This window comes from Tamandua tetradactyla, chromosome 14 (genome assembly GCF_023851605.1).
Source record: "Tamandua tetradactyla isolate mTamTet1 chromosome 14, mTamTet1.pri, whole genome shotgun sequence".
NCBI lineage: Eukaryota > Metazoa > Chordata > Mammalia > Pilosa > Myrmecophagidae > Tamandua > Tamandua tetradactyla.
In genome coordinates, this window is record NC_135340.1 from 48,447,302 (window position 1) to 48,473,529 (window position 26,228).

The window sequence follows — 26,228 nt, forward strand, 5'->3', positions numbered from 1 at the left end:
CGAAAGCAACCCAAGGTCTTTTCTGTGGAAAAAAAAAAAGAAATCACAGATACAGTTATTAAGCCTCGGTTTACTACTATTTGGAATGTTGTGAGGGTATTGAGAACTAGAGAAGTTCTAAAGTTGCAGATAAGACCTCAAAAGGTCTAACCCCAAGAAAGCTGAGGAACATTGTCTAATCCAACCTGAATTTGAAAGACAGACAAGCATGCAAGCAAACAAAAAAACTGTGATTTGCATTTAATATAAGCTATATTATTCATATGATGTTGATACTGAAAGTAAAATCTTTTATTTGGCTATTAAATGCTTGGATTTTTCCTGGAAAGCACTTTCACTGGCTGCGGTACAGGTAGGAATCTTTCTGTATATGTGTTGAGACTTTATCATTATGATTCCATCTCTTCATTCTGAATTTCATAGCTTTCCCTGCTTACAGCCTCTTCTAGCCCAGAGACCTCATAACCCAAAGGATGAGTGATTCCTTTGATGTTCTCTGTTATCTGGAGTCTTGGGACTATGACCTAAGTTTTTGGTTGTACTTGCAATTATGTGTCTACTTATTTGGTTATTTTTTTGTAGTTGTGTTACGATTCTGAATCCATTGTATTTCATGTGCTCTTAGGAATTTCAAGCATGGATCTTTGAGAATTTTGCTTCTCTCTCCAAGGATCAGTAAAAATGAGAATGACACTGAAATTATATTCCATTAAAGCTAAGCAGCAAGAAAAGAGAGAGTAAGAAAATTGGGTTACATTTGCTATAAGAGTTCAGAAGAGCAAGGTAGGTACATTTTCACAATGTTGGGTCATGAAGTAGAAAATCAACAAGGTAAAATTATGGAAGGTGGTCCTTATGGGGACAGAAAAAGGGATGAGATTACCATATTAAATTAGATTAAATTAATATATGCTTTATAGTAAAAATGTAGGGACAATAACAGGATATAGATTTCAGTGCTGCTTCCTTGTTCTTCCAAATAGTACCTGATCCCTTCTATTCTCTGCTGATTTCCCATTTTCCAGTCTTCCCATTCCAATAACTTTTCACCAAATGAACCTCCTAATTTCACTTTTATGTTAAGTCTCTTTATATAGGGGTATACCTTATCAATTATTAACTTCTTGTATTAGAAAATATTGTTTCATTAAGCTTTGCACAATTTCTATAATCCACTACCAAAGAATAACCAAACATTTTATTAAAATTGGCATGGCTCTAGGCTACTACATTAATATATTCAAGAGGGGACTCACTAAAATTTGGATGTACAACACTGATATTTTCAGTTCATATAAAATATTTCCACAATATTCATTAACTTAATCAGATCTTCAATAAATATTTATTGAACAATGATTATTACCACGCCTTGCTAGAGGATGAAAATCCAAAATTAAACAAGACAATGTCCCTGTTCTCTTGAAGCTTACCAAATACACTGCACTCTATATTTCAACACCACAGAATACTTATGAAACAGTGATGCTACCTTTATAAATGTATATGAGCTCTCTTCTCCCCTTCTATTACTGATTTGGGAGTACAGCACATAGATTCCAAGTCATGGAGCCTGGATAAAGAATCCAGTGGTTTCTGTGGCTGAGGAACCAAGAAATCTCTCTATGAAACCTTAGAATGTCCTTTGCAGCCTCAATAAACTCTACTAGCTTCGAGCTCTAATGTACACAAACACTCAGAGAAGAATCCATCATTTCTGGCTTACTGTTAGCCACTCCACGGCCTTTTTCTTTTTAACGCAATTTTATTTATATTCACATACCATACAATCCTTCCAAAGTGTACAATCAGTGGCTCACAGTATCATCACACAGTTGTGCAAACATCACAATCCATTTAGAACATTTTCATTACCCCAGTAACAACAATAATATAAAATAAAAATACAAAGGAAAACCCAAAATATCCCATGTCCTTTATTCCCCCCTATTGCTGACCCCTAGTATTAATGTGGTACATTTGTTAGTGTTGCTAAAAGAATATTAAGATATTACTGTTATTTATAGTATAGTTCATAGTTTGAGTTTGCAATAGCGACATTTACTCCCAAATATCCCTCTATTAAGTCCTTGTAATAGTGTCATAAATTTGTTCTAGTTCATAAAAGAATATTTTAAATCTGAACTGTTAATTATAGTCAATAGAAGACACTGTACTGTACATTCCCATATTTTCACTTCTAACTTTCCTTCTGGTGACATACATGACTCTAAACTACCCCTTTCAGCCATATTCACTTACAATTTAGCACTATTTATTATACTTACAGTAATATGCCATCATCACCTCTGTCAGTTTCCAAACCGCACATATCAAGCAACCATTTAATTTTGCACATATTTAAACATTCCACACTTATTAAGTAACTACTTTCCATTCTCTAGCCTCATTCTATATCCTGGTAAGCTATATTCTAGACCTTGTGTCTATGAGTTTACATATTATAATTAGTTCACATGAGATCATACAATATTTGTCCATTTGTATATGAACACTCAACATTATGTCCTCAAGGTTCATCCATGCTGTTACATGCTTCAAAATTTCATTCCTTCTTACTGCTGACTAAGATTCCATTGTATGTATATACCACATTTTATTTATCCATTCATCATTTGATGGACACTTGGGTGGTTTCCACTTTTTGGCAACTGTGAGCAATGCTGCTATCAACACTGGTATGCAAGTGTCTTCACTTCACAGCTTTCAGATCTCCAGGGTGTATACTGAGCAGTGGGATTGCTGGATCATAAGGTAATTCTATTCTTACCTTCCTGAGGAGCTGCTGTACCATTTTACATTCCTAGCAGAAGTGAATAAGTGTTCCTATTTCTCCACATCCTCTCCAACATCTGTGGAGAGGCCATTCTAGTAGGTGTGACATGATATTTCATTGTGGCTTTGACTTGCATTTTCCTAATAGCTAGTGAAGCTGGGCATCTTTTCATGTAGTTTTTAGACATTTGTATTTCTTCTTTGGAAAAAACGTCTATTCATGCCCTTTGTCCTTTTTTAAATTGGACTGTTCGTCTTTTACCGTTGAGTTGTAGGATTTCTTTAAATATCATATTTTCTCCCATAGAGTTGGTTGCCTTTTCACCTTTTGATTTCAATTTTGAGGAGGACTCATTTATCTAGATTTAAGTTTGTTGTCTGTGCTTTGGGTGTAAGGTCTAGATAACCACCTCTTATTTCTAGACCTTAAAGATGTTTCCCTATATTTTCTTCTAGTAGTTTTTTGGTATTGGCTCTTAAATTTTGGTCTCTGATCCATTTTGAGTTAATCTAGGTAGATGGTGTGAGATAGGGGTGCTCTTTCATTCTTTTGGGCAAGGAAATCTAGTTCTCTGAAAACCATTTATTGAAGAGATTGTTCTGTTCCTAATAGAACAATTGAGATATATTTTATTTTATATTTTATATTTATATAATATATTTATATTTTATATTTTATATTTTATTGAGATATATTACATATTCACACATCATATAATCATTCAAATTGTACAACCAGTGGTTCACAGTATCATCATATAGCTGTGCCTTTGTCATTTGTCATCACAATAGATTTTTGAACACGTTCATTAATCCAAAAAAAGAAAAAGAATGAGTAAAAATAAAAGTGAAAAAGAACATCCCATCCTTACCCACATTATTTAATTATTCTTTTCTTACTCATCTGGCCATATACTGGATAAAGACTGTATCAGTCACAAAGTTTCCACAATAACACTATCACACCTTAAAACTCCTTAGTTATTCAATCATCTTAAAAAATCCAGGTAATTGGATTACTGCTCAACAGTTTCAGGTATTTCCTTTTAGCTACTCCAGTACACCAAAAACTGAAAGGGGATATCTATATACTACATAAGAATAACCTCCAGAATGAATGTCTCAGCTCTATTTGAAATCTCTCAGCCACTGACTGAGAGATTTATAAATTTATAAAATTTATAAAAAATTTTATTTTGATTCATTTCTCTTCCCCCTTTTTTTCAAGAAGGCTCTCTCACTCCCATGATGCCAGGGCCAGGCTCTTTCACTGGAGTCCTGTCCCACGTAGGGATGAAGGCAGTGAGATCACCTGAGGCATTGGCTAATACAGAGTGGCCACATTTGAGCAACAAAAAAAGTTGTTTGGGGGGTGTCTCTCAGGCATAATCATAAGTAGGCTTAGCTGCTCCTTTGCAGGAATAAGTTCCATAAGGGAAAGCCCCAGAGATAGAGGGCCTGGCCCATCAAATTGGCAGTCCCCAATGACTGTGAGAATATCAGCTCTTCCCCAAGTTGGGAAGTTTAATATTTACACCTTTTTCCCCAGTCTTTCAAGGGGACTTTGCAAATATTTTTTAATCTCTGTTCAGATTACTCTGGAATATACTGGGGCATTCCATTAACTTGTAGGAACCAACAAATCTCACTCCCTCTTCAAGATTCCATGATTATGGTATTCAAATAAGCTGATCATACAAGTTAAATTAGTGTGTTACTGAAAAATATAAATTTTGCACCAAATAAGCACTTCTTCCTTTGGTCTCACACAGAAGTTGAAGTTTTAAAATACAGTCAATATCATCCTTTACTCTAATCTGTTTTACTTTAGTCCTACCCAACTCAGTCTCAGCCCTCTCTAATTGAAGTCTGATCACTTTTGCAGTGTTTTAACAGTTGTCGTACGGGGTAATGCTGACTTTCATAGCCGCAGAACTCCAGTTCTGAGTTTCTGGTGTCACACAGATACTCGAAGTTCCAGGGAACAACCAGGTTATACACAGAAAGTTCAGCATCTCAAAATTTAGAAATAATAATTACAACTCTGAATAGATGTAACTGCTGTAAGAGCTTACAATCTAGGAACCTTTACAACAGGCCTTCCTGTGATGACCTACGCTCTTGAAATCAATTCTCAGAGTATGCACATTATAGTTAGTCCATATTAGTGAGGCATAATAATATTTGTCTTTTCGTTTCTGGCTTATTTCAGTTAACCTAAAGTCCTCAAGGTTTATTCACTTAGTTGGATGCCTCATGACTTCATTCCTTCTTGCAGCCCCTCAACAGTCTCCTGTACATATACACCACAGTTTACCCTTCCATTTCAGTTAATGTACCCTGAGGTCACCTCCATGCATTGCAAATCATGAACACTACTGCCACAAACACCAGTGTGCCAATGTCCATTCCTGTCCCCACCCTCAGATCCTCCAAGTATATACCTAACTACAGGGTTGCAGGATCATATGGCAATCTCACTGCTAGCCTCCTGTGGAGCCACCACACCACCCTTCAGAGGGGCTGTACTCTCTAGTTCCCTACAAGAGTGAATAGGTACATCTGCCTCTCCACATTTCCTCTAGCATTTGTATCTCTCTGTTCATTTTAAAACAGTTTCATTCACACATCATGTAATCCAACCTAACTAAAAAATCAATGGCTCCTGGTAAATCACATAGCCATACGTTCCACTAACACAATCCTATGAGTAAATTTTCATTTCTTCCCAAAGAATCTCATATTCTTCCCCCATAGCCCTCGCTTACTGACATTTAGTTTTGGCATATTGCCTTTGTTACATTCCATGGAAGCATATTACAATGTAACTGTTAATTATAGACCCTAGTATGCATTTATTATATATTTTTTCCCACATAGAATCCCATTTTCAACACCTTGCAATGCTGACACTGATTTGTTCTTCTTCATGCAAAAACATTCTTATATGTGTACATTTAATCACCATCATTGTTCACTCTATGCATCTCTAAGTTATACCATCCCAGTCTTCATCTTCTATCTTTCCTTCCGGTGTCATGTATGTCCCCAGGTCTCCTCCCTCAATTATACACACAGTCAACTTCGGTCAGTGTACTTAGAAATATTTTGCAACCATCAGACCGTATTGCGCTATCTATTTCTGGATCTTTATCATCAGTGCTATTGAACATTCCATACTCCTTCAGCATAAAATGTCCAATCTCTACCTTTCTATCTCCTGATAATCTGTGGTCTCAACTTTAACTCTCAAAGTTCACTCACTAATGTTAGCTCATATTAGTGGGACCATAAAGTATCTGTCCTTTTGTTTCTGGTTAATTTCACTCAGCATAATGTCTTCAAGATTCATCCTCATTATTACAAGCTTCATGACTTTATCCTGTCTTATGGCTACATAATATATCATTGTTTGAATTTGCCACAGTTTGTTTATGCACTCGTCCTTTGATGGACATTTGGGCTGTTTCCATCTTTTGGCAATCATGTATAATGCCATTCTAAACATCAACATGCAATTGTCTGTTTGTGTCCTTGCCTTCACTTCCTCCAAATATATACCTAATGAATTGCTGGATCATATGGCAATTCTACACTTAGCTTCCTGAGGAACTGCCAAACTGCCTTCCAGAGTGGTTAGACCATTCTATATTCCCACCAACAGTGAATAATTATGCCTCTTTCTCCATATCCTCTCCAGCACTTGCTGTCTTTGGTTTTTTGATAATGGCCATTGTAGTAGGTGTGAGATGATATCTCATAGTGGTTTCATGGCTTTTGATATTCTGAGAAAACTCCCTAGAAATGAAGTCTATTCTAGTCATTTTTCTAACTACTTCCTTTAATGGATCTTCTGTTAAGACCCAAAAAAGCCAGTTTAGGTAAGTGAATAATTCACATTTGCACATTTCAGAGAAATATTTATAATGCACAACCTTCAATTTCCTGAAACATGTAGATCAGTGTTACTAATATCAACATTGTTCACAGAAAGCAGTAACTTTATTCCTAATATGTATCAGGTCTGTTTCTTGCTCCAACTCAAGTAGGCAATACTGTACATAGCACTAAATCACTAAAAACACAGTTTTTTCAGTTCTCCTTGGTAAATATTTTAACATCATAGTAATTAAAAATCTAAATAGTTAATAGTTTATCTAAAGTTTAGTTTTTCACTGAATAATCATGATTTGTTCCATAATTTACAAATGTGCAATAAAATCTACTGAAAAAAATAAATATTTTTCAGGTTGTCTATTTTTTAGAGTCGGTCTACTATTCTTAACAATGAGAAAATACTTAATAGTTCAGTTAGTATGTTAAAAAGTAGTAGTAGATAGTCATTCTCATCATAATAGCAAAAATACGCCAGATAGGCTAGAAAAATCTTGTTTTGCTTTGTTTTACATGAAAAAAGCCTAGAAGGCAAAGAATTCTGAATAAACTAAATTACAGAATAGGATGGAGATTTTTCTACGTGAGTAAAGACCCATGGCCACTTTCATAACAGGGAACAATGGGAGGAGAAACAAACCTTCATAGATAAGGAACTTATATCAGTGTATACAGAAAACAGTCAAACTTTTGATGGCCATCTGTGGATGGCTGTGGTATGTTATTAGCGTCCCGAGGAGACCTAAATTCAGAGGTGTCTGTTATGGCCTGCCAATTCTTTCCCACAAAGCCTTAATCAAGTACACCCTGTGGCTTCATCCAGAAGGCTGTAGCCAGGGCAGAAGAGTGGAGAGATGCCCTGGGAACACCCACCTGTCCACTCTTTTCTCCTGGGTTTTCATTTCACCAAAAGCTGAAGACAGGGCAGGAAAACAGAGAGACCTTCCAAAGCTTAGGGATTCAGGGAGTGGAACAGGAGAAGACTGAAAGCAGAAAGCCTTCTAGGAGGCCCAAAATGCTGATGGCAGGAATGTAAAACAGATGGAGAGCGGGAAAGGAAAAGCGTGAGCGAGAAAGAGCAACAGAGAAAGAAAGAGATCTAGACTCATGGGAGCTTAGATCCCATCCCTAATGAAGGGTGAGCCCTGATCATGCTCTCAAAGCATTTGAAACATGTAGTAAACTGAAATGAAATGCTACTCAGACCAGACCCAGCTCAACTGGAAATTAGACTGATGTGACTAAGTACCTCACCTAAGTTATCACAGGAAGGGATATAGCTTTTTCTGAGGTAAATAAATTTACTTCAGTCTCTATTGCTCTTTTTTTTTTTTTTTTATTCAGTTTTGTTCCACCTTTCCATTCCTATTGTCAGCAGCTTCAAACTCCAAGTTCTCACACCTTTTTTTTTTTTTTTTTTTTGCCTGGGCAGGCACAGGAAGTCAAACCCAGGTCTTTGGCATGACAGGCGAGAACTCTGCTTGCTGAGCCACCATGGCCTGCCCTCTCACATATGTTTTTTATAACAGCATTTCAGGCTTTTTCATTTCCAATTTCTTCTACTCCCAATCTATGAATAAAATTGCCATACTAAATTTCCTGCTATCTTTTATTAATATAAATCTCTGCTGATGAGCCTTCAATGTCTTGCCATTTCTTAACCTAATCATCTGGACCATCTCTTAAGGTTCTTCATGATTGGGCCCCAAATTTTCACCCCACATGTTTCTTACTAGTCTACCAACACCACCTCTTCCTTTCATTTAGAACAAGTTCCTCATTGTCCCTGCAGTTTTCAGGCCATGGGATCTTCCTTCAGTTTGATTTACTTTGTTGCCACTGCCCATGTAAATTTCACTGATCCTTCAAACCAGTGAAGTACAAACCCTTTCATGTTATTGTACTTAGTTGCTCTAGGTCATGTAGTGCCATCTTCCATCTTTTAGCTTCCAACTGAATTTCTCTTTTTTTTTTTTTGCATGGGCAGGCACCGGGAATCAAACCCAGGTCTCTACCATGGCAGGCGAGAAGTTCAATTGCATTTATAAGTACCAATTTGCCTTTATGTGGTCCAATTATTAGGGTTCTTTTTTTTTTTTTACCTGCTAGACTCTAAATCCTTTGAAAAAAATGCCAAATCTTTGACTTATTTTTCACCCCTTATAGCCATTAGCATAAAACTCAGTACATAAGAAGTTCTTCACACGCTTATTATTCAATTCTATTTGCATCACATGGCACTGACATCTAAGAGTTCATCTATGATACACACTCAGACACGAAGAACTTCTGCAAGGTCATACAGTGGGACAGTTATTAACTACAGGGAACTTCTCCTCAAATACAACAATCAGTGGACACTGCTGCCAGGACAAACTCCCTAGAGTATATCTTTAAGAATTCCACTTCCTTCCTTTAAAACCTTCAGCTACTCCTCAGTGTTTACATAATTAAATCCTCACTTCAGCATTCAAAGCCTTTTGCTGTATAACTTCAATCTCCTTTTCCAGCTGCAATTGACATATGCAAATAACACTCCAACCAAATGAGACTAACCTCCAAAAATACCGTGTTTTTCCAGCCTCAAGTACTGGCATAACTGTTTTCTTCACCTGTAACAATTCACCCAGCCCAAAATCCCAACCATCCCAAGGCCAATGTGGGTGTTAATTTATCTGTGGATTCTTAGAATAACATGTATTTTTTTCTTGGAAATCCTATGGTATATTTTGTACTTTCTTAGATACATTTTAATACACCTTGCAATTTATGTTCACAGTAGCCAATGGACATCTCTACCATAAAGTTCCACATTTTCTTTCAACTCAATATGTTCAAAATTCAAAATCTACTGACAAAGATGTTTGGATTCCTCTTGACTTCTAAAGTCACTTAAAGCTGTTCTCTTCCATGAAATCGGCTCCACAGGGCACACATCTAAAATAGCCACCTCTTTCACTCATATCAAATCAGTTTTGATAATTGCAAATAGTGCTTCTGTCAAACCCAGAGGGATGACAAGGTAACCCACACAGAACAGAGGGAAGGAAAAATGTAACTAATGAGAACTGGACATAATCTTTTTATAAGAAGTAATCAGGAAAAGAAGCCTGTATCTTTATATTGGTGTTCCTTTTGGGTTCCAAATGAATACATTCCACAATCTTTAAGCTTGAAATTTGTTTCATACTTATACTGGTGTAGTGCTTATAGCACCTAGCAAAGCTGTGTGCTTATTAAATAGTCAATGCATATCTGCTTACCTGTGACTCAAAGCCAGAGTCTAGATTTCCAATTCTATGTGATATAGCCTGGAAAAAAGCAACAAAATCTATATACTCTAGAAGATTTTAATATTATGTCTTTACTCTTCCAAGTAGCAGATAATTTGTACTTAGATGATCTTAAGAAATCTCTGGATTAAAGAGTAACTGCATGGTAGGGGCATCTACTATGCATCTACTGTAACAGCCGTCTAAAATTTCACTGAAAGGTATATCATAAAAAGGCATAACCCACAAAGAGGGAGAATACTAGGAGAGGAGGCCAAGCATCAACTTATTTAGCAGAACCAAAAACAATGAGCCCTAGGCCAACAGTGAGGAATTCTGAGGACCAACCTGATTTTCACAGATTAACAAAAAAGGTAAGAAATTGATGGCACCAGTTACCTTTGAAGCGAGCAGGAAAGAAAAAGGCCACTAAAATAAGGAAGGTTAACTGACAGATACCTTGAAGCCCCTCCTTCTAGGGTGAAAACTGCCTCTCTTCCAAACCTTGACAGACAACTAGAGGCTTATTCTCTGCAGAAGATAAAACAGAGGGGCTAGCCTGGGAGAAACAAGACACAGTTGAGGGTAGAGGTATTATAATAAAAACGTATGAATGTACACAAGACTCTGCAATATCTTAGTCATACTTCCCACTCAACTCCCAGGGAAAAATGTTGCAATTTGCTTTCATCTTCAAGATAGGAGACTAAAGAATCCTTTTCATTGGAAGATGACTAGCTTTTTTTTTGAATGGTCTAGCTATACTTCTCTAGAGTGAAACTCAAAATGCCCTATCCACACACTTAGTTTACAATGAAATTTTTCGCTACAAACCTTCCTCCTCACCACCAAGTCTTAAATACAAACAGAATACCAAAGATTAACAGAATTCTGAGAAACATCTGTAAAAGGACCAATAGAGAAAACAGATTACATAGGGGAGAAGAAAATTAAAAGAAACAAAAGCTAGCAATATTGTCAGAGAGATAAGATAATATATTACAATAAGAACAAGGTAGTATAACTTTTTTTTAAAATTCCAAGAGCAAAATATGAGGTCTTAGAAATTAAAGAGGTGATTTAAGAATTGGAGTTCTGCAGTCCTGAAAGTCAGCATTGCTACATGAAACAAGTGCTAACAAAACCAAAAAAGAGATCAGGTTTCAATTAGAGATAAGAAGGAAGCCGATCTGGTTAGGACTAAGGTAAATCAGAACACAGGCTAAAGGATGACAGTGTCTGTATTTTAGAACTTCACCTACTGTGGTAGTTAGATTCAGTTGTCAACTTGGTCAGGTGAAAGCACCTAGTTCTGTTGCTGTGGACATGAGCCAATGGTAGGTGAATCTCATCTGTTGCTAATTACATCCGCAGTCGGCTAGGAGGCGTGTCTGCTGCAATGAGTGACGTTTAACTTAATTGGCTTGTGCTTAAATGAGAGAACGCAATGTACCACAGTCTAGCAGCTTGGCATTCCTCATCTCAGCACTTGCAGCTCAGCCCGGGCCCTTGGAGGTGGAGAAAGAAATCACCCTGGGGAAAGTTGTTGGAACCCAGGGGCCTGGAGAGAAGACCAGCAGAGACCATCCTGTGCCTTCCATGTAAGAAAAGAGCCTCAGTGGAAAGTTAGCTGCCTTTCCTCTGAAGAACCAACAAAATAAATCCCCTTTTATTAAAAGCCAATCCGTCTCTGGTGTGTTGCATTCCGGCAGCTAGCAAACTAGAACACCTACTGTAGGAGACCAAAGGAAGAGGGTTTTATTTTGTCCAAAATCTAAGTTTTCTTTCAGCAGCACACATTCGAAATCAACCTATCTGGACAGTTCATTTAAACAACCCAAACACATGGAGCCCAGAATGGGAACAAGGGGCTTATAATTTAGTACATCTTAATGTAGTACCTGGGTACATTCCAGAGTATGTTGAGCAGATAATTTAAAAGTATTGGCAAAGTCCTTGAGGGACTAAAGAAAAAATATGGAACTATTAATCATTCCCACCTGGGAACCCCCTGATACTCTCTCAAAACCTAGAGACTCTTAAGTTAAAAGGCCAACCCCTAGGTCTTGAGGCTTGTCTTCTGAAGCTTATACAGAGAAGTTTGGGTCTCACAAATGAGTATGAGTGCTGAATCATTATATTGATATTTCTTTTAGTCCCCAACATCTTAGAGCAGCTAGAAGTAAAAAACTTAAAACAGTGGAACTATAACTCATACCAGACTCTGAAAACTAATTGTTGTGATTGTTAGGTTTCAGAAGAAGAATTTAATAGGTAAAAGGGACTTTTCACCCAGCGGCGCCTCAGCTTCTTTTGCACATCGAGATGTGGCAGCAAGATAAACAATCACAAGGTTTATCCCAGACATCTGGTGCTGCCCCCCACCAGAAGGTGAATGATGCAATACCAGATATGAACCATAAGGAGGTGGTCAAGTCCTGTTACTGCTGGATAACGCTTGCCTGTGCTTGTACATAAAAGGAGAGCAGTGAGTCAGAACCCCAGCAACCAATCAGATCATAAGTTAACAAGCCCCCATCCAATCAAGGGATGACACACCACCTAGTAGGCACCCTCCCCTCTCAGCATAGTTTTTCTTTTTAATGCAGCTCCCAGAACAAAGAGCCAGAGACATTTTCTCTCCTTTTGGTGGCTCCCAGGAGCCAGTTTCTTTCTTTTGGCTGCTGGCTCCCACTTGCTTTCTTTCCTTTTGCTAGCTCCCACTTGCTTCCTCCCTTCAATAAATCTGTTAAGCTTTAACTCGCTGTCCTGTGTGAACTCCTTAACCACTCAGACCCAACAGTGATGTGCTTTGAAATAGATTGCTTTTTTATATATATGTTATTTTTCACAAAGAAGAAAAAGTCAATTGTGATGAAAAATGCACAGCTAGATGGGAAAAAAAATTAATGTCATCATGCACTGCATTAAAAAATAAGGAATTTAAAATCCTAAAACAAAAAAAAACCTGGATATTAGTACTTGCATGGGCTGGATTATTTCTTTTACTCTTAATGTATAGCCCATTTAGGGACGCCAACTGAAAACTTGGAGAATTAATCAGATCTACTCCTATTTGGTGGGCCTTGAGCTCTAATTTTTGTTTTCCCAACTTTAGGGAAGTGCTAAAAGCCCTCCTCAGCCTCTCAGCCAGGGTTTTTCCTCAGTTTCTTAGCATCTTTGTGCCATTGTTGAATTAGCAAATGCCTTCAGAAAAAAGGTAATGCTCTGGGTTTCCATTCTCTCTGGAATTTTGGACTTTCAAATGATCTCTGCTTTAATAGTTCTCTAATGTCTTTAAATAACTAGTTTTCTTTTAATTTCATGCAACTTTTTGATTTGTTTGCTTTGGGAGAGTTGTCTCATGCAAGCTATTCTACCAAAGCTGGAAATGGAAGTCTTCAATATCTATTAAAATTTAAAACATATATACTCTCTGACCCAGCATTTCCATTTCTAGGATAAAATCCTACAGAAAAACTCATACATGGCCTGAACATTATATGTAAAAGAATGTTTATTCTAGCATTATTAATAACAGCAAAAGACATGAAATAAATGTCTATTAATGAAGCCAGGTTCAATGTATCATAGCATATCCACAAAATGGAACATAATGAAGTTGTAGAAAAAAGTAACCTGGATTTACATGTGTTAAGATAGAAGATGAAAAACTGTGTAAAATAAGCTCCAATTTAGGTAAACAAAGATACATACATATTTGCATATGCAAAAAAAATGTTTCTGGAGAAAAATACAAGAACAGAAAAAAGTGGTTGCTCTGGGAAAAGACAGAAAAAGTGGGAGTTTGGATTCACTGGGAGATTTTTCATTATTTAATAGTTTTGAATTTATCTTTTACATGTCTAGTGCTGGTTTGAAAGGATATATGGACCCTAGAAAATCCATGTTTTAATCAAAATCCCATTTCATAAAGACAGAATAATTCCTACTCAATACTGTATGTTTGGAACTGTAATCAGATTATCTCTCTGGAGGTGTGATTTAATCAAGAGTGGTTGTTAAACTGGATTAGGTGATGACATGTCTCCACCCATTTGGGTGGGTCTTGGTAAGTTTCTGGAGTCCTATAAAAGAGGAAACATTTTGAAGAATGAAGGAGATTCAGAGAGAGCAGAAAATGCTTCAGCACCATGAAGCAGAGAGTTTTTTGGAGATGAAGAATGAAAACACCTTCCGGGTAGCTTCAGGAGAGAAAGAAACCGGGAGCCAGGAGAGAAAGCTAGCAGATGACACTGTGTTCACCATGTGCCCTTCCAGCTGAGAGAGAAGCCCTGACTGTGTTCACACTTCTCACTTGAGAGAAACACCCTGACCTTCATCGGCCTTCTTGAACCAAGGTATCTTTTCCTGGATGCCTTGATTGGACATTTCTATAGATTGCTTTAATTGGGACATTTTCTCAGCCTTAGAACTGTAAACCAGCAACTTATTAAATTCCCCTTTTTAAAAGTCGTTCTGTTTCTGGTATATTGCATTCCAGCAGCTACTAAACTAGAACAATGTCATATGCTTGATTTTATAATAAGAATTATTTAAGAAAAAAACAAAATAAAAGGTGCTATATATGTGAGGCAAATAGGAATATGGCAAAGAAGATTTATTTAAGCAAAAAAACTTCACAATATTCTGAATTTAGCTTATAATAGCAAACTGGATTTAGCTGGGTAAATAAGAGATAAAGCATGTAGAAAAGGAGACTAGAAAAGGGGCGAGGACATGTAAAAGTCTGAGGTATAAGAGTAGTTCAAAACTCATGAAATACAGGGTGGACCTGGGAGACCGACCACTTTACAAGTCTCATTCTCCCTCGAGGATAGACTGTGCCATGTTACGGAGTTCAACTGTATTTTGAGACAATGGAGAGTTTCAGTGTGATATCAGATGCGCATTTCATATATACCACAATGGTGGTCTGAAAAGATAAAGTATCTAGTTGGCAAATGGATGTACATGCCTGGAGCCCCAGAAAATGATGGAAGACAGATTCTGATTTTATTTAATCAAAATAAAATTGGTACTTAATCATTGGGAGGTTTAGGATCACCCTGAGGAATGCTATATATGGAACCCACAACATTCAAGGGTTAAAGTATTTATGGGAAAACGAAAAAAGAAACTCAGAAATAGAATTCACAACATTTCAGGAATTTCACACTATTTCAGAGAAATGTACAGAAAAACTATATAATATACTTGACTGCCTGACTACTGTGCTAGAATTACGTGATATTTGTTTGAAAGTCAGATTCCTGTATGAATACTTCTATTTCAAGGAGACAGTTCGTCCACTCAAAATGAGGTGAACAGTGAAGGGAAGTGAGATTTGAGGCAAGTGAAGAAGGTATGAAATGGTCATTACGGACAATATGGAGAAACTTTTTGTATGAAAATAGAAAAATTGCCAGGCTAATATGGAATAAAATGATTCCATTTTTTGGCAATTTTGCACTTAAACATCCTATAATAATATCATAACTAATAGTCAACATCCTGGTAATCCCCAGAGCCATATTTGCCTTTTCTACAAAGAATCTCTACATACTTGAAATTTGAACTAATAACTTCACATTTTAAAGGCAGCTTACATGAAATTCTTTTACCAAATCAGTCTCTCATTTCTGAAGTTCTTTTTTTCACTTTCTATAAACTTAATTTCATTATTTATCCACATTGTTTTGACAAAAGGTAAATTTAGTCTGATGGTAGTGAGTAGATATGAACATAGATAAAACAACAGCCACAGAACAAAGGACTGGTGAAGAGTCCTAATGGAGGGGTACAGAAGGTACCCTGTTCCATAAAGTGTCTCAAATAAATTATACCAAATTATCTAGAACAAAATATAATTCGTCAGAATTATGTAACCGTTTCATTTTTCTTTTTAATTATAACTATCTGTTTGGCACATATTGGGTGCTTAATAATGCTTAACGAAAGAAGGAATTAATATTTCAGGCATTCCTTGGCACTTAGTACCTAATGATAAATGATAAAATAATCAAATAGAAACAACCCCCAAAGAACCTATGAAATCCATAAAAAGGTGGGGACTATAACTGCCAATAGCTTATCTGATAGTAATGGTATTAATGCCAGGAGATACTGTCAATGAACTAAGAACCTGGGATGGGGAATGATGACTTATTAGAGGAGTTCAGTTCTTTAATAAAAGTAGGGTGATTTTATTTTTTTCAATCGTGATTATAGAATTTTAAACTCTAATAATGACAGTAATCTAGTTAATTAGGCACTGCCATACTAATCATAGCATGTGCCCCCAAACTCTAAAAAGATACAATACAGTTAATAGGAAAGACTAAATGAAAATAACTGAATCTTAAATGTTTAGAACACATTCAGGGTCTGACAAAGAGAAGGATTAAACAATGTAACTTGAGACCTTGGGATAGTCTCTTTACTACTCAGTAAATTAGTGTCCTAATTGACAAAAGAGAAGAGGTTAAATTCGATAATCACTTCAGGAACTTTCCACCCAGGTTGCTTCTGATGGCAAAGCAACTGATCAGATACTTAAGGAGTACCGTACCTTTTCTATACCACACAAAGTTCATTTTAACAAAAATAAACTTTCCAACAGGACAATTTCCTTTGAGGTATACTTTACTTACCTTACTTCCCTCTTATATTCTATTCTGGTCTACAAGCTGGTAATAATATTCATAAATAAGTCAAAATATATATTCAAATCTACTGGAAGCATAATTTTTTTCATAAAAACATATCATGAAAGCATGTGATTTTTCAGAAATAAAGTTGATTTTATTATCAGCATATTATAGAACTATTTCTTACCCCTTGATATGCCTATCTTTTGAGAGTTACTATAAATTCTTACCTCTAAGAGATAAGGTTCCATTTGATCCAGGGTTTTTCCAAGATGCTTATCTGGATCTAAACCTGCCAAGAAAGGTTACATTTTTTTTTAGATAACAATCAGATTGGAAGTTTCAAGACATCTTTCTCCTTCCCTTGATCCCTCCTTACCTAGGAAACCAGTATTTTTATTTAAAATTGCCTTTGATCCTAAAATAAAGTGTACTTTGCTAGAATTTACTTTCTTATTCGGGCAACCTGTTTTTTTTGCCCCTCAAAAGTAAGTTTCATTTTGATTGCACTATGTCAACTATCAGATGCACTGTTTCAGTTTTTTTCTCCTGTAAATAGAAAGGAAAAAATAAATATCAATTCAAAGACATTTAATTTAAGTCCTTGGTTTTTAAATTACTATTGTTAATTTACTTGAAGACAACATTGTGAATTTTGTGACTTATCCCTATTTTATCTGAATTTCAAACTTCTTAGAGTAGAAAATAGAAAAGTGACAGACTATTTAATGATAGCAAATGGAAACAAATAACTGTATTATCAAATGACATTTCATTTGAATGATCACTTGTGCAAAAATTCATTTTTGAAGTAAAAAGACAATTTTGAAAAAACACTCTTGTTCCAATAGAAGGTGTTTTAACTGTTGATAAAGATATTCAACTGATAACAGTAGAATTTACAGGTGGACAAGTGTGTGGTAATAAGACTCTTTTGTATACCAAAACTGAACTTGCCAGGAAAAAAAATCATGTGCCACAAGCTGGCTATGAAATGAATGAATTCATTTTAGCTATGTACATCAACATATATATGTATTGGCTTAGCTTCATTTAAATGTAAGTTATTTTAATTTTTTATTGGTTTAAATTACTCAGTTTATTAATGATACAAATTGATTTATAGTTTTCTATTTTCGATTGGCTGCCCATATTGGTAACATAATGTTTCTTATATCCACACATCAGAATAACAAAAAGAGAGTCAGGTAAAAATTTAAGGTTCTACTAACACCTCTATTAAAGTAAATCAAACTCAAGACGAAACAACTCAGAGTAGTAGTGCTAGGCAGGATGAGTTAATACCCTTCATGGCAATTTTATTCTAATGGTGTAGTTATTCACTAAAATTTTAATTTCAATTGACTAGATGAACACATAGATGAACTATTCTTTTACTTTGTCCAGTTACTCTATTGTTGGGAAGTCAATTATTTTGTAACTCAATATTTAAAAATGAATAAATACTTCAAAACAAACATCCATGTAATTGTCACCCATATTTAGCAAGCGCTGATCGCCTTGTCATGTTTTTCTTAACTTTCCTCTAAGAAATAAAACAGTACAGATGTACTGTAGGAATTCTACAGCATATCCACTCCTCATCAATCCAATTCCCTCACCCTCTTCCATCTCAACTGTGCTTTTGTATGTTACTACAAATGAATGTATTGTTTGTGTATTTTAAATTTTTATATGAATGATGTAAGTTTATAACTTGATTTTATAACTTGAATACTGTAACTCTAGTCCATCTATTTTCACTGCTGTGTTATATCCCTTCACGTGTACATGGCAGCATTTACTTATCTGCTCTCCTATAGCTGCACGCTAAATTGTTTCTAATTTGCCATTAGCACTTTTTAAAATTTTTTACTTTTATTGTACGCTGTATGGCAGGGGTCATATTTCATTCTTTTTCCACGTGAGTATTCCCTTATTGCAGCACCATTTGTTGAATTTTTGTTTGTTTGGTTTTTCATTTGTTTGTTTGCTTGTTTGTCTGTTTGTTTGGGAAGTGCATGGGCTGAGAATTGAACTCAGATCTCCCACATGGCAGGAGAGAACTCTACCATTCAACTACCCTTGCACTCCTACCACTAGTGCTTTTTATGCTGCAGTGAATATGCTTTTATGTGTCTGCTTGTAAACATTCACATGAGTTTTTATAGAGTATATAGAGTGGAATTATTCTGAGACAGGATACCTATAGATAATACATGTTGTTTTATGTATATACAAAATAATTTAATTACATATTGTCAAGTTCCTCTCCAAAGCAGTATTATTAATCTATACTTTCACAATCATGGAATTACATTTCCCATTTCAGATTCCGTGGAATAATTTAATGTTAGATTTTTAAATATTTGACAATCTGATAGATACTTTGGACATTAGTTTTGATTTCCATATCTCTGATTATAAGCACATGCATTTTTTTCACATTTTATTCTACATTCATTGAAGTTTTCATTTCTATGAATTGCTTATAATGCTCTCATTTTCAATGTTGAATTTTGGGTTTTATTTTATGATCCCTGTTTTTTGAGATATTCTGAATACTAATCCTTCATGATTATGGGCATTGTAAATGTCTTCTCTAATCAGTAACTTGCCTTTACATTCTTTTTGCAAGGTGGAGCATCTTTTAATAAACATGTTTCAAATTTTGTAGTAGTCAAACAATAGTTTTGCTTATTTATATTTTTTTCCTTTGTATCTTAATAAATTCTTTCCTGTCCAAGGTCATGTTAGTCTCCTACATTTTCTTTTCAAAGTTTTAATATTTTGCTATTCCCATATAGACCTTTAATCCATCTAGCATTATTTTGAGATATCATATATGGTAGTGTTATAATTTTATTTTTCACTAATGAATAACCAGGACTGTTAAATGGAATCCCTTCCCTAATGATGTATATGCCATCTCTGCCAAATACAAAGTTTCCAGACATATGTAAGTCAGTGTAATGTCAACAGCAATCACTTTTAAATACTTCAGCATAGCCAATGTGATATATAAGTGTCTGTTGTAATCTACACCCTAGAGATGGTTAGTCAGCAACTAAAGGACTCTAATCATAACCCTTAATTCCAGAGGATGCAACTTCTAGTGAGACAACTATTTTTATTTCTGATCAGCAATAGACTTTGCTAATTAATTTAATGCCTGTGAGAAAATATTTTTTCCTTGTGAAATTTATTTTAAAAACACATATAGTACTTACTATGTGTAAGGCACATAAGAATTCTCCTAACAAACCAATGAGTAGGCTCTATTTATTGTCCCCATTAAAAATATGAGGAAATTGAAGCAATATGTTGTTTAGCCCAGCTAGAGTGGAGCGTCAGGAAAGAACTGGCAAATCATTATATATAGATAACCCCATGAAGAAGGCCAGCTAACTACAAGACTGACCCTGCACACCAGAGAAATCTGGCCATGGGGTCCCGCACCTGTAAGACTACAAATCCCAGCATACTGGGCATTCAGCGAGGTGCAAAGACACAAGATTTAACTATAAAGGAAATCCAAATTGCTTGGTTGGAATTGGTGAGAGTATTTGGTTAGGTGCAATAGATGAAAATAGTTTTTATAACATCGATGATCCCAACTGTAAGAGGAGAGAAAAGAACTTATTTGCGGGCCTGACTAACCTTGGAGCCACTTGTTATGTCAATACATTTCTTCAAATGTGGTTTCTCAACTTGGAGCCTCGACAGGTGCTATACTTATAATGCAAGTACTTGTGGTGACCGTGCGATGGGAGATGATATACAAGAAGAGAAAGATTATGAACTTCAGGCAATTTGTGAACATCTCCAGTATTTGTTTGGCTTGTTGCAAAATAGTAATAGGCGATACACTGACCCATCAGGATTTGTCAAAGCCTTGGGATTGGACACAAGGCAAAAGCAGGATGCCCCCAAATTTTCACAGTTCTTTATGTCTCTACTGGAGGATACTTTGTCTAAATAGAAGAATCCAGATATGAAGAATATTGTTCAACAGTAGTTTTGTGGGGAATATGCTTATGTAACAGTTTGCAATCAGTGTGGCAGAGAGTCTAAGCTTTTATCAAAGTTTTATGAATTGGAGTTAAATATCCAAGGCCACAAACAGTTAACAGATAGTATCTTGGAATTTTTGAAGGAAGAAAAATTAGAAGAAGATAATCGATATTTTTGTGGAAATTGATACAGCAAACAATGCAACAAAGAAGATTCAGCTTCTTAGCCTACCTTGTACTCTGAACTTGCAGCTAATGCATTCTGTCTTTGAAAGGCAAACTGGAGCTAAGAACACTTACACCGGCTTCTCAGAAATTTTGGATATGCAGCCTTACGTGGAACATAAAGGTGGAAACCATGTGTATGAATTCAGTGCAGTGCTCATACACAGACGAGTGAGTGCTTACTCTGGCCACTACATTGCCCATGTGAAGGAGCCACAATCTGGTTTATATATAAATTTAATGATGAAGATATAGAAAAGATAGAGGGGGAGAAATTACAACTAGGGATTAAGGAAGATCTAGCAGAACCTTCTAATTCCCAGACAGATAAACTCAAGTGGGGCAAAGGAACTCACTGCTCTCGAAATGCATACATGTTGGTTTATAGGCTGCAAACTCACGAAAAACCCAACATGCCTTGTTCAGGTATAAGCGTTTCTTCAAGAGCTGGTAGACTGGGACAGTTCCAAATTTGAGGAGGGGTGTATCAAAGTGGCTGAGATCCATAAGCTAAGTACGGATTAAGGAAAAGCAAAACATGAAGAGGTTAAGGAGCTGTACCAAAGGTTACCTGCTGGAGCTGGTCTGTAAAATATTCTGGGACAGCACTGTTGCCATTAAGTGTCTGGTCTTCTTGTGTGTGTTTATAACTGCATAGGAACAGACTCTATTTTTTTTTATATACTCTAAAATAGAAAAATATGAGGAAATTGAGGCACATAGTAAGTAAATGACTTCAAGGTAATCCACTACCAAGATGTAAAGTCAGGATTCAGACTCATGTAGCCTGGCTGTGGGAGTCTATGCTTTCAACTACCATACTTGGTTGCTTCTTGTCATTGGGTTAAAGAGGTTTCCCCTTATACCTAATTTGCTAAGGTTTCATCATTGGTGGTTTTGTTGTTAGAACCTGAACAGACACTGAACTTTACAAATACTTTGTTCATATCTACTGAGATGTATTTCTAAAATTTTCACTAATGCTACAAATTATTACTAAATTTAAAATTTTTGCCATTCTGATAGAGAAAACTGGCATTTATCTCAGTATTTTTCTTTGCGTACCTTTAATTTCATATGATTGAACTTTTTTCAGAAATTTATGACCAGATTTATAACTTTTTTCCTGTGAACTGCCTATTCATATTTGCTGCCCAGTTTTCTAAAAGATTAATGATTCTTCATTATTAATATTGAAACGCTTCTTCTAAATCAAGACTATTAATCTTTTATCTATCAAATGTATTTTTTCCTAGGGTTTGCCATTTGTTTTATTAATTTAAGGCATCAGATTTTATTTGTGATTGTTTTTTAAAAATTTGATAGATCTTGACAGACATTTGGCAGTTTAAGAAGTATAATCAAAGTGTCAGCTTTTTCTTTTTATTTATTCCCCTTTTCAACTGCATGAATTTTACCCTTACTTTTACCATTTCTTTTCTTCTGCTTTCTTTGAGTTTACTCAGTAGCTTATTTATTTCTAGTATCTTGAACTGAACAATTGCTTCTTTTACACTTTCACTTACATATTTCTTATTTAAGAATTTAAGTACCAATTTAGTTATTTCCCAGACGATTTGAAAGGCGGCACTTTCAATGTCATTTAGTTTTCAATATTTTTCACTTTTATTGAGTTATTTAAGGCTATACCTGTTGGCTTCAAATTGTTTATTTTTACTACTTTTTTGTTTTTTCTAATTTGACTGCACTGCGGTCAATCCTTTAAAGGTGATAATCCTTTAAAATTTGGTCAAGTTCCTTTGTGAATTAGGATGTGAAATTTATAACTGCTCCATTTGTCCTTGAAATAAAAGTGTGTTCTCTCTATCTATCTTTTCCTTTTCTTTTTTCCTGTCTCATACTGTATTGAAAAGATCATCGTTTTACTCTGTTGATTTGGAGACTGCAGATTTAATTTCTACTCTTTCAGTAATCATGTGTAATTTTTAACATTCATGTAAAACAAATATTTTTCATCCTACATTTATTAAGTATCTTTAGCCACCTTCTGACCAAAAGAAGTCGGCATGTTTTAACTAGCCACTAAACAAGCTCTACTGTTTCTCTTATGGTGTAGAATTTTATCAAGAAAATGTGAAATTACCAATATATTTTACAATGTCTATGTTCACTACTGTTTCTGATTCCTTTCTCCTGCAAACAATCTATTTCTTACTGATGTCCATTTTTTATTCTTTCATTGATGATCTGTGAGTGGTAAATGCTCCCACTTCTTATGTCTGAAATGTCTTTATGCATAACAATTTAGTTGTAATGCATTACTTCTTCTGGCATTTGAGAATTATGCTATCATCTAAAAAGGATCTTCAAGGATCCTATTCACAAATGAGTCCAAACCTTAACTAATAATGACATCGTCAAAGATCCTATTTATAATAGGTTCACACCCATAGGAACGCACACTAAGACTTGGGCATGTCTTCTGTGGAGTACATGATTCAAATCCAGCAATCAGAGGCCACATGACATGCATTTCAGATAGTTTTTATGAACTACTTTCTTGGATAAGATCCAAAGAAGGATCTCAAGCCACTGTCCTTGAGAAAGCAATGGCCAGAAACAACTCAGTGGGCATATACCACCCTGTTCTCTTTTGAGATTTCTTCTAAATCAGTTGAGACTATTATATGCTGGATGATACTAGCCAGGGATATGGTGGGAAAATTATTCATCATACCAGAAAATAAGAAGACACAAAACTTTCCTCAAGAAATTTTCTAATGCTTAGAACATACAATTACTATTAAAGTTGATGCAAATTAAAATTCTTTGTAATTTGTTTTTATGAATATAATAAATGAATACTTAATTTGTTTACACTTCTATATATTTTTTCACAGGTTTGCTAATTTTAGAAACATCTAAACTTTGTATGCAGAGGTTCTATAACACATATTTTATTTTCTTTAAGTGGAGCAGAAGACAATTAGACAAATAATTTTTAAAACTAAAATCTATAAAAACAGATCACTTTAACTTGAAAAACATTGGAATTTTTTTACTAGATGATGCGTACTGAGAATTCTGACATTTAAGAACCTTCATAATCGAGACTGGCCAGGGTCATATTAACATAAACTAAATATATTGATTATTGGACTTATTTTTCAAGTTTTATGTTTAAAATGTTTAGGAAAAAACATTTTAAATAATGAGGTATGTTTGAGTTAAAATTAACACCCAGTTTAGAACATAACTTCTCAGTTTAATTTACTTGCTTTACCAACAAGAAGAATCCACTTATATTTCTAAGCACAACTAAAGAATGATGGTAATATACCAATACATTTCTTCTCAAATGATTCTACTACCTAGAATCATTTTAAAGTATGAGAATATTTAACAATAGCTCAGTAATTTTTAAATCCATCTTATGCATTCATTCTATTTTCAATTTTTTAAACGGTAGCCATTTAACTGGAAAATGCAGCCAGTCTAATAGGCGTAATCTTCTCTCTCTTTAAATAAACCCTAGTTTCTAGACCCAGTATGATTTCAGTATAAATTGAAAACCTCTCTCCTTATCTTTATAATGTCATCATCCCATTTTATTTTATATAAAATTGCATTACGTTAAAACTCTTTAAGGAACTGTGAAAAAGCCTATGAAAAAGCCACAATGGCTCATGGGCTTTTTCAATTCAATTCAACTTTATCTAAAAGCTTCAATTTATCCTAGTCCTGGAAAAAGATGTTTCTTTTTTAGCTTCATTTCAATTTAGTTGCCTCTTTTCTAGCGAAGCCTGGATCATGAATGGACATAAATTGTGCTGTACCAAAATCCTAATAGGCAGTCCAATTTACCTCCTGAAGCAGTCAACTGTGGAATGTGAGTCTCAATGGTATTCATCTTCCCTATGAAAACCTTTATAATCATTGAGAGAGATGGTTACATTTATTAATGTTGATATCAATATCAATATCAAGAATTATCAATATTAATAAAGAGGACTATAATCTATAAGTCCCAGGCTGATGTTATATTTAGAGTACATTTAAACTCAAATACTAACAAGATTTTCTCTTTAGTGCAAAAAAAAATGTACTGTAAATCCTGACACCTAACCATTTAATCGTGTCTTACAGAATTTCCTTGATGGAAGCTGGTGGATGAATAAACCCACAACAAGACCTAGGCACTGGATAACTCCATGCAGAATTAAGAAATTAATTAGGAGGAAGAACCATAATTTGCAAAGCTGACATCTATTTTACTTTACTTGCATGTATCAATGGGAAGCAATTACAATTCAATTAAAATATTCAATTTTATTACTTTACTGACTGACCTTGAAGTTAATGCCTGTTTTATTTAATTGCATCATCTATGAATAAATGTTAACCCTGCAATGTTATGCACCATTATTTTCAATGCATTTTTCAACTTTTCAACTGAATTATATCAGTCAATTTATTGTATACTGTCATGAAAAGTAGTGGAGGTTTATTTCTTCAAGACAGCCCAATACATGATGAGAAAAGCATCACAAATGTTTGCTAATGCTATTTTTAAGTCGGTCAAGTAAAATGAATTATGCTCTCATCTTAACTTCTGTAGCCTAGACTTTTACTGTAAAATCAGTAGGTGATATTAGAGAAGGCATAATCATTCTGAGAAGCAATTTCTAGTCTGCCTATAACTCTTAATAAATCCATTGCAGACAAGAACTGAGTAGCTCATGTATCTTCAAAAGTAAAAACAACAGCAGTAACAAAACCCCCGATAATCTCCACCTAATGCTAGCAGGCTCACTGGCCTCCAGAACTAGTAGATTCCATTTTTAAAAGTCTAATGGTTCCCTTGGTAAATATAAATGTTATTTGTTCCCAGATTCTAGCTGAACATTCCATCACTCTATAATTCAGCATCTTAGAAATAAAATGACAAAATTTGGTGTGAAAGAAAAGATTGATGATATGAGCTCTGAAGTAAAAATGAGTTCACATTTGACAGCGACTATCTGGAAAAAGAGCTCATTTTAAGTTCCAGATTTTCCATTTCTACAATGACACCACTAAATGCTTACCTATCTTAGAAGGTGGTTAGGAATCATCTCAATAAGTGACTTCCTTCTGGAATCTCCAAGCTGACATTTTAGTTTGAGCATAAATAATATAAAGTAGACTTAGAGATTTTCTGGATTCACTTTTAAGAACTATAGTATCCATAAAATGAAAGATGAAAAAATCATGTTCAATTTAATTATGTGGTTCATGACAATCAATATCTGCTGATGATTAGGTCAAATGGGTTGCTTCATCTTTAAAAATACTAGATAGTTTTTAAACTATAAAGAATACAAAGTAAAAAAATATGTGGAGAATGAAGGTTTTTTTAAAGGGGGGATATAAAATAT

At 35.0% G+C, this 26,228-nt stretch overlaps 1 protein-coding gene and 1 long non-coding RNA gene across 7 annotated transcripts in view; one reads left to right on the top strand and one right to left on the bottom strand.

Moving 5' to 3' along the window:
• DPH6 (diphthamine biosynthesis 6) overlaps positions 1 to 26,228 on the bottom strand; it is a 214,355-nt gene that overhangs the window by 48,508 nt on the left and 139,619 nt on the right. For 5 of the 6 annotated variants that reach the window (XR_013162324.1, XM_077127389.1, XM_077127391.1 and 2 more), the window contains exon 6: positions 16,843 to 16,904. Coding sequence is in view for 4 of the 6 variants with exons in the window: in XM_077127389.1 (XP_076983504.1) it covers positions 16,843 to 16,904 (62 nt within the window). In the remaining 2 variants the exon portion in view is untranslated. Of the gene's footprint in view, positions 1 to 16,842; positions 16,905 to 16,991; positions 17,162 to 21,421; positions 21,537 to 26,228 lie in introns of all 6 variants that reach the window. The other variant, XR_013162325.1, reaches the window with a different exon arrangement.
• On the top strand, positions 22 to 25,154 carry LOC143655880 (uncharacterized). The gene is made up of 3 exons (XR_013162326.1): positions 22 to 352; positions 626 to 783; positions 24,958 to 25,154. It is a non-coding gene; the product is annotated as an uncharacterized LOC143655880 (long non-coding RNA).